This window comes from Aphelocoma coerulescens, chromosome 4 (assembly GCF_041296385.1).
Source record: "Aphelocoma coerulescens isolate FSJ_1873_10779 chromosome 4, UR_Acoe_1.0, whole genome shotgun sequence".
NCBI lineage: Eukaryota > Metazoa > Chordata > Aves > Passeriformes > Corvidae > Aphelocoma > Aphelocoma coerulescens.
This window is the reverse complement of record NC_091017.1, coordinates 68,321,783-68,335,941: the sequence shown is the minus strand read 5'-3', so window position 1 is coordinate 68,335,941 and position 14,159 is coordinate 68,321,783. Positions and strand designations below refer to the sequence as shown.

At 38.8% G+C, this 14,159-nt stretch overlaps 1 protein-coding gene across 9 annotated transcripts in view; it reads right to left on the bottom strand.

The window, feature by feature from the left end:
• The window catches only part of SORCS2 (sortilin related VPS10 domain containing receptor 2), a 539,351-nt gene that overhangs the window by 53,740 nt on the left and 471,452 nt on the right, over window positions 1–14,159 (bottom strand). For all 9 annotated transcript variants that reach the window (XM_069014500.1, XM_069014502.1, XM_069014501.1 and 6 more), the window contains 2 exons: window positions 13,734–13,836; window positions 4,536–4,612 (listed from right to left, as the gene is read on the bottom strand). In XM_069014500.1, coding sequence (XP_068870601.1) covers window positions 4,536–4,612; window positions 13,734–13,836 — 180 coding nt within the window. The remainder of the gene's footprint in view (window positions 1–4,535; window positions 4,613–13,733; window positions 13,837–14,159) is intronic.

Genomic DNA, 14,159 nt, shown 5'->3' with positions numbered 1-14,159 from the left:
TAAATTTATTCTCATTACCTGGCCAACCAGGAGAGCTCTGAAGCAGCACCTGGGCAGACACACAAGTGGGGATGAAGACACTGCAGAGCTCAGTCCATGCTGGAGGATCCCCCAGCCTGCTGCTTTCAGCTGTATTTCAGGGGTTTGCACAGGTGTAATTTACCACTCTGCTTTGGTCTTTGCTGAAGCAGGGCAGGGATCTCAAGCATGTTTGATACTGTGCCTCTATCACAGCCCTATGTTATCTAAACACAGATGTTTGACTTGTCCAACACAGAAGGCCAAATATCTACTAGTGTGATATATGTGGGTTTTGACACCTGAGCTGCATGTCACTTGGCTGTGTTTTCAATCTTCCTTACCAACCTTCTGCTGGTAAACTTCTGTTATTTTCTCAAACATTTCCATTTATCACCAGAATTTACTTAATTTCACAAAACTCTCATTTAGGCATTCGTTTCTACCTATGAACACGGCCTCTGTTTATAGGTAAGTCTTCCTGAACCCTTATATGACCACATCAAATGCAAGCTATGGAAATAGGGGTTCAGTTGAAATCAATCATAGCATCAGTAAATTTGGAAAAGACTTCTAGGACCATCGAGTCCAGCCATGAACCCTGAGCACTGCCAAGTCTGTCACTTAACCATGTTCCCAAGTGCCATATTAACACATTATCTGAACATTTCTAGAGATGGCAACTCAACCACTTCCCTGGGCAGCCTGTTCCAATGCCTGACCATATTTTCAGCATTTTTCCTAATATCCAATCTAAACCTTCCCTTCTGCAACTCAAGTCCATTTCCTCTTGTCCTGTCACTCGTTACCTGGGATATGAGACCAAACCCCACCTATCTATCCCCTGACCTCCTTTCAGGCAATTGTAAAGAGCAATAAGGACCCTCACAAGCCTTAAAATTATTTAAGTATATACAGATGGTCAAAAATTATGGGAAAAAAATGATCAGCAGATTGTTGTTAAAGTGAGAATGGATTGCAGACTCAGGTCCCAGTTAAGAATCAGAAACTGTCAATCACGTCATGCTAATGTAAAGAAATCTTCCCAAATGGGGTGCCAGTAATGTCAAGACATAAAGGACAGTTATTTCATTATTTTAAGTACTGATAAAGTTTGTAATTTTGCATTCAGTCTTATCATGCATCAGGAGAAGAATGCCATATTAGACAGTCCAATCAATGAGCAAAAAAAAAAAAAAAAAAACACTTCAGAAATTTGGTTCATTAGGAAAATCAGTGGATTTGAGTTTGCTGTTTCCAAGGGGAAAATCCCTATATTCAGTGTAGACTTGATAATCACCTTTCAACATCTAAATAGTTATTCAAAGGTGACAGGAAACCACTCCTCTCAAAAGGAAAGAGGAAAACTTGTAGAATTTGTGAAACTTCAAGAACAGGAGCAAAAGGAACAGTCAGCTTATGTCAAATATTCAGAAAAATCTATGAAGAATGGTGAAGCACCATGAAGCCAGAATCTCCTACAGGGAAGGATTAACAAATAGTTCTGGGAAACCTCCTGTAGAGATGTTCCTTGTATGTTTGATGCTGCCTCAGAGCACACCGTTGAATTACAGGATCTTTGACCTTCCCCACAGTCCTATAATCCTTTGAACCAACACTGCTATTATTTCAAGAAAGGTTTATTTAATTTCTTGCAGTACATTTTCTCCTAAGTCTCTTACATTTGCTTTTCTGCATTCTCTGTCTCTATACACAAGCACACACTGCTCCTTTTCTCCTCTGTAAAGAGCTCTGCAATATCATGTGAGTGTGTGAGAAAGGTGCCAGGCCCTCGTTAATGACAACCACAAAGTCTCCAAGGCAGAAACTTAAACTCAGACAAAGAGTTGTGCCAAAGCATGGGATTTCACCAGTTCACAAGACCTGCAATTTACTGAATTATCTAAATTCCTTTATCACCTGACTGAAGCCTTTTCTTTTGTTGTATGAATTCCAGCAGACGAAGGAAATGTGCTGCTGTCCTCTGGAAGAAATGATCGTGAAGAGTGAGGCCATAAAATACAAAAAATAATCTACAGTTTCATTCTGATCACAAATATTAGAATTGAGTAAGCTCTTTCCAAGGCTTCAGAGCAGTTTTAATTAAAATAAAACTAGTGATGTTGTTTGCCATTTTGACTGTCACAATGAGGGATCAGTTTGTGGTTGATTTTACAGCATAATTAGGCACCTTAGGGTCAAGTTTCAACACATATCATTTACCTGAGTGTCTCTACAAATAAAAACCATTGAAAATATTAATTTGATCTCATTCACTCATTTCTTCTTATTTTTCACCCCAGAAAAACTATAAAACTTTGGCAAATGCCGACAACAAATTATGAGAGGCCTCTAAGAAGTATTAAACAAGTATTAAACAACACAGTACCCACTGTAAATCCTGGAAGGCTCTTGCATTTAAACACCTATTTATTGTATGCTAGGTTTCAAGAAGGTATTTGGTATAAAATTTTATCTTTTAAAAATCAAAGGACATTTTCATTACAAAAATAATCCATTTCTTTTTAAAGTACTCTGTGGACTACTAATGGCACCCTACCATAGCAATATAAGAAACTGTCTGTATTTTTCTCTTTTAATCTCAAATTCCCCAAGCTCAGTAACACTACTGAGAACATTTTCACATTTAATGGTTCTCAGAAAATAAAAAAAATTTATTTCAGCTGAACACTACAACACCATTTTAACTGAAATTGTATTATTTTTTTGAAAAAAAAAAATTGAGGGTGCTTTTTTTTATCCTGGATATATATTATAAGTAGAATCTATATGATACTGTGAATTGTTGATATATACATATATAGAGAAAGAAAATATCCCTTTGCTGAGTGTATTGGGTTTGCACGACAAGGTTTGGGTAGCAGGTTAGTCTACAGAGGTGGCTTCTTTGAGACTTTTCTGGAGAAGCTTTCCCACATTGGACAGCCAACACCAGCCAGCTTCAAGGTGGACACACCACTGCTCAAGGTAGAGTCAATCAGTGACAGCAGCAGCACATTTGGGATTATGTATTCAAGAAGTGAACAACAGCAACTGCAGCAGGAGTGAAGAGCTGAGAATATGAGAGAGAAACAGCCCTGCAGACACCAAGGTCAGTGCAGAAGGAGGGGTGGGAGGTGCTTCCAGTGCCAGAGCACAGATTCCCCTGCAGCCCCCAGTGCAGCCCATGGTGACACAGCTGTGCCCTGCAGCCCATGGAGGTCCATGCTGGAGCAGAGACCCACCTGCAGCCCCTGGAGGACCCCACACAGAGCAGATGGATGTCTGAAGGAGGCTGCAACCCCACAGGGGACCCATGCTGGAGCACACTGATCCTGATGGGCTGCAGCCCAGGGGAAGAACTCACTCTGCAGAACTCATGGAGAACTAGAGCCCATGGAAAGGACTCATGTTGGAGAAGTTGATTGAAAGCTGTCTTCTTTGGGAGGGACACCACACTGAGGCAGGGAAAGAGTGTGAAGAGTCCTCCCCTTGAGGAGGAAAGAGCAGCAGAGACAACATGTGGTGAACCGACTGCAGACCCCATTCCACATTCCCCTGTGTGACTCAGGGTGAGGAGGTAGAGAATTAGTGAGTAAAGTTAAGCCCAGGATGAAGGGTGAGGTAGGGGGAACATGTTCTAAGATTTGGGTTTATTTCTCACTATCCTAGTCTGTTATTCAAATTAATCTCCCCCAAGTCAGGTCTGTTTTGCCTGTGATGGTAGCTGGTGATCAATTTCCCCCTGTCCTTATCTCAACCCATGAGCTCTTTGTTATATTCTCTCTCCCCTGTCCAGCTGAGGAGGGAAGAGAGAGATCGGTGGGCACCTGGCGTCAAGCCAGGGCAAACCCACCCCACTGAGACAGAGCAAGTTAGGAAACAATACATCATAAAGGTGATATGCTTTAACTGACACTAGTCAGTGGAAGAAAAAGACATCCAAAATTCAAATAGCATTACTACATCATTGTTCTCTTTTTAATATTTTGGTATTTCTAGACCCTGAATTTATTAAATCATGCTAAAAGACTTTAAAAAGTTTATTTTTTTTAAAATCTTTTTTCACTTTCTCAGTTTCAGCGAAGAAAAAAGTTTATGCTAAGTAACAGCTTTCAGACTATGAAGCAGAGAATTTTTGCCTTTGTACCTAAGCCATGTCTTTTAGCTTGGCATGTTTGTACTGCAAGATCTAGCCCAAGTCCACTTCATCATTAGCATAGGAAGATTACTTAAATTATTAAAAACCTAAACAGACATTATGTTTTTTGCATAAGATACTTATAGATCTTTAAAGAGACCAAAATATTTTAACTTCAGCAGAACCTGACAGCCTGATCAATTTGAGTCTTTGCAAATCACCTTCTTAATCTCTTAGTTTCTAAGCAAACTGGAGATGATAATACCATCTCCTTCAAAAGAGTGAGTATCTAAAGATTAGTTAGGCATTACATAATTCATCACATTTGGTACATCAAAATTATTTCCAGGTTCCTTTGATGATTTATGCTTCCTACCTGACGCCACGTGTTCCCACAGTCAGATGTTATGTACATCTCTTCTTTATACTCAACCAGCTGGGACCCCAGGTTACCTGTCACAAAAGAGGAGAAAACAAGGGTTGCATCCACATGAGCAAGAGAGATTGGATCTAATCCTGATGCCAGTCTGAGTAAGAAGTTTCCAGGTCAGAGCAAGAACTAAACTCAGATGAACAGGCTTACTTCATTTCTGGTAGAACCAGCAAAATCCTTTAAAAACATATATTTGCACATTTGTACAATTTCAAAGTCTTCCTTTCCACTGCTATATTGTCCATAAGTGGAAGCAATGAGGCTTGATTCTAATACTGAAATGCAGAAGTCAGACCAACATTTTAGTTTTGTTGCTGCATGCTGAAAAATTATTATAAAACAACATGTATTTAAGATGTAAGTATGAAACATCCATAAACTCAGAAACTTTAACCTTAACCTTAATCACATTCTGTAAAGTTATTCACATTGAACCGAAACTGTTAAATGAAATATTTTATCTTTAAGACTTGATGAAGTGGTAGCTAGATCTAGGTTCTGGTGAAATATGCAACATGAAGAAAGGGGGCAGGGCTTCTGAAAAATGCAAAAGAATTGAAAGGAGAATTACTTGATTTACCTAAATATTGACAAGGAAGCCCCTGAATATTTTGACAAAAAGTACTGAGGAGAATTCAGATTCCTGCAAAACTAACAGAAGTGTTAAACTTGGGGAAGATGACAGCAGATGCAGTCCCAAATACAGAGATCTCCATCTTTTAACATGCAGTATTTCAAACAGCAAACTATTAAACCACCAGGCAGATTACAGCGTTCTAGGGGAGAATCAATCATGGCACAATATTCTGTCTAAATTATATCCTCCAGGGGATTTTGACTCAAATGTATGCTTTGCATGTTTTTACAGTAGAAATAAGATGAAAATTATCAGATCCTCTTAAACAGAAGCGACAATGAAAAAAACACTTGAGATTAGGATGGCACTATAAAATTTCACTTGTGTGTTATATAAATAGCTGGTTTTTAACCACTAAACCAGATCTGCTTATGCAGAGTGTGCTTACTAGTGCTGAAAGGCTCCCAAGAGGAATGACAGGGCCCACTGCCCAAAGCACCCACTCCATTTAGACCACCAAGGTTGCATGTGCTCCACTCTAATAGGATAATAACTCTATATCATTTAAACCTAACTTCATCCTGGACAGGATTGGGATATTTATATTGAATCAGGGAATTTATAGGAGTCAGTTAATTCCTTTCAATTGCAACTAACATTTCAGAAGATGCCACTTCCCATTCTTGGCCTTTTCTTCGGTTTTCATCTTTACAACTCACTGCACACTCTCTCATTTATCAGATAATTCAGCACAGATTTAGCTGGTCGTAGAATCACAGAATATGTCGAGTTGGAAGGCATCCATCAGGATCATTGAGTCCAACTCCTGGCCCTGCACAGGACACCCCAAGGACCACACCAGGTGTCTGAGAGCATTTTCCAAATACTTCCTGAACTCAGACAGGCTTGGTGCTGTGACCCCTTCCTTGGGGAGCCTGTTCCAAAGCTCAATCACCCTCTGGCTGAAAAACCTTTTCCTGAAATATAACCTACACCTTCAGTGAATATTATCCAATGAGATAGTTCCAAAAGGAAAGCTTAACACATTAATTCAGTTATATTTTCTCCCCAAATACAGGTTTAAAAGTAATCTGATCACTAGAAAGAGATATGAATGAGAAATCACCCCCTCAAGGCTGAAGGAAGGCAAGGAAGATTTGATTCAGTGATTATACAAATTACATTTATTTTGCTATCCCTACTTTCGTCTGTTATAGTTTTCACTGGTATATCATCTGCAAATGGGCATATTCTTGTGCTTCTGCAGTTAATCACAGAAAGTTTTCTATGGGACAGCTGAGAACAGAAATATTTATTTGCTTGCTAGAATCTAACATACTGCTGTCAGTCTACACCCTTCTTTACGCAGATAACTTTAACAAATGCAGTGTTAGTTTTGCTGCTGGATAAATGCTGTTTATTCTACCTCTTTTCACCACTTACTGAAATCTGCTTGCATAAGTAGGTCTTTATTTTGAGCATTGCTAGGGATCTGCCCTTTAAAGAATTCAGTGGTAAATTGCCTTGCTAATGGAAAATTAGTCTGTGAACTAAACAGCATCTACTTGTGCTTCATTAAAAGACCTTTTCTATCCAGCTGATATGGTAACGATATTAGCAACAGTATTGTAATTGCAGCTCTGTTAAAAGAAAGACATGACCTCCTACTTTTGATTTTACCTTTACTGTCTTTTCTTCATAAAAGAGAAAAAGGAGTTGATGGGCTCAGTTAAAATTCCAGAGACTTGTCATTCTGCCTAAACCACAACTGATGCCAACAGGAACAGAATCTGGGACACTGCTTTGGAAAAAGGACTTCAGTGATGTTTGACCTTTGAAAATTGTCCGTCCATGGGCCAAGGGTGGAAGCCCAGAAGTGGTGCATGCAGGACCTGCTGATGGCTGACACAATGTTTAATTGTGTCATTAATGAAGGCTGTAATTTTCATTACTTCCAGATTTTATGTAACACACAATTATATGACATAAATTCACAAACTTTGTAAAATCAAGTCTTCAAGCAGACAAAAAAAGTAAACACCTTTCTGTAAGGAAGGATAAAACTTTTCAGTGCAGTTGGAGTTTGCTCTGTGGGTACTGCAGACCATGGCTGGCTGAAAAACAGCTTAGGTGGATTCAGAAGGAAAAGGAGGTGAGGCCAAAAGAAGGAAAGGGGAGACAGGCAGGCTCCTGCAAAGTGCAGTGGGAAGTACCCGTGCAGCCAAATCTGAGAGGCGACAGGCAGATGGAAATTTCCACAGGAACACATAGAGATGCATGATGAGTTTCATAAGTCACAGATAAGCCACTCTGAAAGCTGTTAGCTTGAAAAAAGTAGAACTGGAATAAAACCAAGTCCTTCAAAGATCTAAGTGAACAACACCCACAACTCCCCACACTTTTATTAGCAAACCTTTCTATTTAACACGTGTCATGCAAGAGTCATGTTTTCTTTAGTTAAAAAGTTACATTGTTTTAATTTTGATTTTCAATAGGTTAATAAAAAAATAACTTCAAAAATTTGGAGCATTTTGTTCTTTTTGAGATTTAAAATAAATTGCATAATTTTAGGCTCTAGCTACCTTGCAGTGTGTTGTGTTACTGGATAAGCCAGATAACTAAACACATGCATGTAACGGCACCCCACAACCCCCTTTACAACAGCTCCCATTTGCATCACATCAAATGCAAAAAATCCTGACATTAATAACACTGCAAACAAACAACTGCAAAGCCACAGCAGCACTCAAAGTAGAACTGAGATGTCCTGAACCTTTCGATGACATATCTGAGGAGAATTATAAAACATATTTGTGGTAAGTGTGGCAGCCAATCACATATGAGCACAGCTGGCACTGTGATCAAGTGACACAAGAAGGTGAGAAATAAACAATTATGCTCAGCCCAAGACTGGAAGCCAAAAATATTTAAGTACCATTCCCACCACATCCTGAAGTGTTTGGACTGGACCACAGCCCCCAAATAGCAGTGTGCTCTTTGCCTGGTGGGCCACACCAAAATCTGTGCTTCTTATTACAGCTGTAAATATCTGCAGTAACTCCTCAGGTGTGCCACTACAGCACAGAAACTTTTCTACCATTTTAGTGGCTCTGTGTTAGATCCATCTGGGGGAACAAGTAAATGTAATGCAGTACACTGAAGGCAGCTCATACTGAAGGGTTCATACTGAAAAAGTTACTGCAGCTGGAATGGGTAATCAGCTGCAGGCATGTGCTGGTTTGGGCTGTGGCAGAGTTAATTTTCTTCACAGCACCTGGTACAGGGCTGTGTTCTGCACTTGTACTGAAAAGGGTGTCGATGATAATGCAAGGATGTTTTGATTACTGCTGGGCAGTGCTTACACAGAGTCAAGGCCTTTTCTGCTCCTCACCCCTCACCACCAGAGAGGAGGCTGGGGGTCCACAAGGAAGTGGAAATGGGCACAGCTGAGACAGCTGACCCCAGCTGATGTGGAGATATTCCAGGCCATATGTCACCATGCTCAGCAATAAACTGGGGGAGACGTTGGTACAGGGCCACTGCTCAGGGACAGGCTGGGCACCAGGTGATTGGAGTTGAGCAACTGTTTTCATTTGCATCACTTCTCTTTCTTGGGATTTCTCTCTCTTTGTCCTTTTCCTTTTAATTACTATTTATTATTATTTTTTTATTTCCATTATTAAGCTGCTCTTACCTCAATCCATGAGTTTCTTCACCTTGACCCTCCCAATTCCCTTCCCCTCATCCTCCTGGATGGGAAGTGAGCAAGCAGCTGTGTACTGCTTAGGTGATGGCTCGACTTAAACCATGCCAAGGCTATATTTGCCAGAGCTATAAATGGTACATGACTTGTACCATTTATACAAGCCTAACATGACTTTTGATCGAAAACTCCTCTGACACATGACTGTTTGCCACCCAGTTTCATGAAGTTTTGTTTGTAATACAAAAGCTTCTCAAGTTTGTCTTACAATATTTTGTTGGAAAAAATTAGCAATATTTTATATTCTTTTGGTACCTAAATGACTCTCATGTGTGTGTCTTCTCCAAACCAATGCCTGGGGGACCATATACACCTGAATTGTCCTTAAGCACTCCCCCAAAGCTTTTTGTCACCAATATAGACAGGATATTGTGCTAGATGGACTGTCAGCCTGAGTCAGTATGACTCTGCTGTCAGGTTTTCACACTGCTTCTATTCAGGAAGCAAAAGGAAACCTTTTGGCCTGCATTTTTGAGTTTTTGATTAAGGACAGTCATTTTTCATTTCTGTAACTTGCATTCTTAGAAACCTTTTCAAACCGTATTTTGGGATACACTAAATCCTCTTTTGCCTTTTCACTTGTCCTGAGTAAAGGCTGATTTTAAGTAACTGCATAAAATCACATGTTCCTTGCAGGGGTGGCAGTACCAAAAACTAGAATACAGAGGCACTATACTGTTCAGCATAGTTCTCCAAGCTTTCTGTACCTCTGCACATGACAGTTTAGCAGCTGGTAGCCCAGGGATGTGAAAGAAAGCAACGTATTTCAGTGATGTCTGGTGGCCAGCCAAGTTCTCGTGAAAGGTGGTAAAGCTATGAAAAACACAGCTCTCAATACAGATCTCAAGAGTCAGGCATTTTGGTAGGTTCTTACTGGGTCACAACAAGTATGAAAGATTACTTCATTTAAAATTTACTGTCAATTTACGTGTTCTAAGTGCTACTTATTGCTGTGTTAAGCCATATTTTTGTATGTGGCTTTGGACATGTTTACAGTAAGAAGAAATAAGCCCCATGTGCAACACTTAGATAATCCTTCTAATACGGAAAATCTTTTTCAGTCACTTAAATTTACCATACAGGCATTTTATCTATTCCAAAAAGAGAGAAGTGCCTTGCCTGGATTACTGGTAATTAATACAGCTGTAACATGGTTTCAGGCCATGCACAATAAGTTAAAATGTCATGGTTTGTAAGCTTGTAGTCACAACGTAGATCAAACTTACATATTTAAATTTGTATTTAAATCTCCCTGACACACAGTTTTTGACTGGCAAGCTGAAGATGTGTTCAGATGAGGGAATGGGGAATCAGAATTGAGGAACATGAGAAAAATTTAAAGGAATTTCAGGATGTTCACTCCAAAATGTACTGGGAAATGCTCAACCATCTCCCCATTCCCTTATCCTTTTTTATAGAGGCATCCTAGCATGCTACTTCTGTGAAAAATGACAGAAATTCATCACAATGTATGCAATTATATTTGGCCCTGATATGAAGAAAAGTAAACAGAACTTTTCCAGTGCTTCCTCAATTTGTGTGAATGTGCAGAATTTACTGCTTGCTTGATTTGCCACCTGGATTGGAAGCTAAGCAGGCAATTATTGTAAACTAGCACCTGAAAAAGCTACACATCTCTAAACATTTTTCATAGAAAAGTCCTTAGCAAGTTTATAGTAAAAATTTACACATCAATTGACACACATTTCATAGCTGATGTTGTGAGAAATAGAAGTTGTTGCCAAGATTAAAATGCACAAAAATCAAATGTAAATGTAAAGTCCTACTGCATTTCTTAAAGAGAGCAAAGCAGTTATTTAAAATACCATTTTTGTATGCAGCTATAAAATTTAATATTCTGTCTGAACAATTTATATATAGACATAAGCTAAAAATATGCATTCCTGAGATCAATTTATGCAACTTCAACAGAGTGGAATTTTTATTTGTAAATATGAGTTTAAAAAGATGCAATTTTAGCATCCTATTACTGTATTTTCCCAGTTTTCTAAGTGTCAATGCTGTTCACCATTTAATGATTCCTTTTTTTAAAATTAAAACAGTATTAAGTAGTGTCTGATCTCTGATTTTTCCAGCATTTTCCATATCAAAACTGTACTTAAGTCACAGAATAGCTTTTCCATTACCACAAGCAGCTGTGTTGTACAAACTTCCTAGAAAGAAGCCAAAATCCACATTAAAGGGATTGGGTTTTGCTTTTTGATCAATAGGGTTCTTATTCTTAAAAATCATATTTCCAGTCCTTATCCACTTGTTTGCATCACTTGTTTCCACCCCGTGGTTACACTTGCAGGAAAAAAAATCATATTCTTTACTGTCCTTTATTTTTTTTAGCTAATGGGGATTTTCTTGTAAATATTCTCTCTTTCCATCAACTGCCAAGGAGGCCTTCTTAGCACATGCTCACTGGTCCTGAAAATTGATTATCAGAATTGTACACAGTCTTATTATTAATGTCACTGTTCATCATTTTGCCAGAGTATTAATATTTCCCTTTCTCTGTTGGCAATTATTTACCTATTTCACCCTCAGAAGGATTTTGCTTTTTACAGCACAAGGCACTGATGGTTCCTAGACATGCTGTGATCAAATGACATTCACGGATCTTTATCACCTTCAGTCATTTCCAGAAGATGTGCTCTCCCTAAATCTAACAGTAAAATTCCAATACTGTGTGATGTGGCCCAAATAATCTGATTCCTGTATGTACTACTTATGTTGATTTGTATAGGATTATCAGTTTCAAGGATCAGGCCAAAGGAAACTCAAGCTCATTCTATGTAAAGTATTTCTGATAAGAAATGTAAGTTTACGAGGGTATCAGGTTTGCCAGAGAAGACTCAACATGCACTGAATCCAGATGACCTGGGCTTCCAAATAATGTAAATGCAAGTCAAAGTCAGAGTTGATTCAGGTCATCTGTTGGCAAGGGGATGCAGTTGCTCTATAAGATTTTTCAGGCTCCAAACCAGATCCCTTTGCCCTGTTTTCAGCTACATGACCTTCTACCAGAAAAAGGACACACTGCAATACTCGTGGGAAAATTTCTCTCACTTTCACACCATCCCTCCCAGCTCTTTAGGCAGCTAAAAGCAAAGTGGCTTGTGACTGAGCAAGGGTGCCTTCTACCACTCCTGTTACATTATTGGTTGCTCCACAAGCAAGTCAAATTTAACATATCAGTTCAGCTCTTCTTGATGTCTGGATGTTATCAAAACCACCCCCTCCTGACCATGCTGAGGAAAGCTGCTGACAGGTTCTCTACCTGGCAGAGTAAGACAGTGTCATGGTTATAAAATGCCACCCCATTCTAGAAAGGAATTAAAAGCAAAATACTCTTCTACAACCTGCCCTCTCTAATGTCATCTCAGAGAATAGTGCATTGAAAAAACATCTACAAACGCCAATCAAAAGAAAAGAACCCAACATCTGAACAAATATCTGTTCAACATATCAGATTATAGTGCAAAGATAAAGAAAAATGAAATAGGAATAATGGACTAATTAAATCTCACTGCTTAATTTGTTACTGGAAGCCATTCAGGCATGATATGACAAAGCTAAAATTAAGAACCTACATTTGGAATGCTTTTATGTAAAAAAAAGACATCTGAAATGGAAGATATTTTTTGAAACATTTGAATTCATAAAGTTTGACCTGAACACATATTAGAAATCTATCTACAAGGGCACTGCATAAATTCTAAGTCTCATTTGTATCAATAAAAACATAGCAGCACTTCACCAAGTAGGTTTGTCTCCAGTAAAATGCTTTAAATTCCCTTTGCACTACGGAGAAACTTGAAGTCTTCAGTTATATTGAAGATTGCCAGTACTGGCAGCTGTCATTCTCTTTAAACACCAATAATTCTCCCCTTGACATTCTCAGGAAATAAGAGAAAAAATTCCAACTTAATAAGCTGTTTGTCAGAGACTAGTGTAAGATAAAGTAGAAGCCATTATTCATTAAAAAGAGATACACTTTTATGAAAAGAGAAGCATACATGTGTGCATTTCACCTAAACATTATCCATAAGAATAAAACAATACAATTTTAAAAAGCTCTTAGAATAGTTTACATTCAGACAAATTTGAAAGAAACAGAAGATTAAATTAAATTAATAGATGGATTGCAAAGTTACAAAGCAAAATTGAGTTATGTGAATATTTTTCTTGATGAGTGCTCAACACTGCAATGGAATTTCCTTTATTAAATTCCACTTCATAGTGACATGACTCCATATGTGTGTTACAATGGAGAAGCCACAACCAGCATTGTTCCCAACACAGAGACACATTTGCCTCTTTCAATTCATCTCTTTAGGCAGAAAGGAATTAATAAAAATTACAAGACTAATTATCTGTATCCAGGCTTAAAGACCACTGTTTCCACCAGTTTTGCTGAGTTTCCACCAGTTTTTCTGAGTTATTCATGATGCTGGGAGGCCTATACATCACTTGCAGAGAAAAAGGATGCAGGACACGTTCTTCAGTCACCAGCAGACCTCCACACCACACTAATGGGGAACACTAATGCACAACACAGAAAACCATGATGGATCCAGGTGACAGATATAGATCTGCCTGAGAAGACACAACCCTGGGCCTTCAATTAACTTATATTGAATTGTTTGATCAAAAGGTTCCATAAAGGATTATTCTGCAGGAAAGCCTTATTTTGGCCATGTTGGTAGCATGGTGTTCTTACAAATCCAAATACTAGATCTACAAAGAACACCTGCCACATTTCAGGTCTTAAAAAATAATGTCATGTGCTTACCTGCCCCCATTATGAGCCCTGGTGCAGTGTCCTTGGTGTGCACTGTGCCTGACACATAGGGATTGTCTGCCCACCGGAGATGGAGGTGAAGGTAACAATCAGGCTTGTGGGGGAAGGAGAAGAGAACAGATTTTAAAAATCACTGCTACCAGTTATGCTCCTACAATAATTGAAAGCCCAGACAGGGAGCAGCTAAAGCAATGTATGTCTTCATAAAGAAAAAAAATGGCTGTTTCCCATGGAACTAAACCTCTGGTGATGACTGCATAGTGTGCCACTGTCTCAAGAAAAAGATTTCCAGACTCAAAGAAGTCATCATTATTATATAAACCCCACTTCTGACAGAATAATTGCTTAAAAATGTTAACTAACAGCAACAAGTATTGCACGTTTGTTTGTCCCAGTAAACGGTAAAATTATGATTAA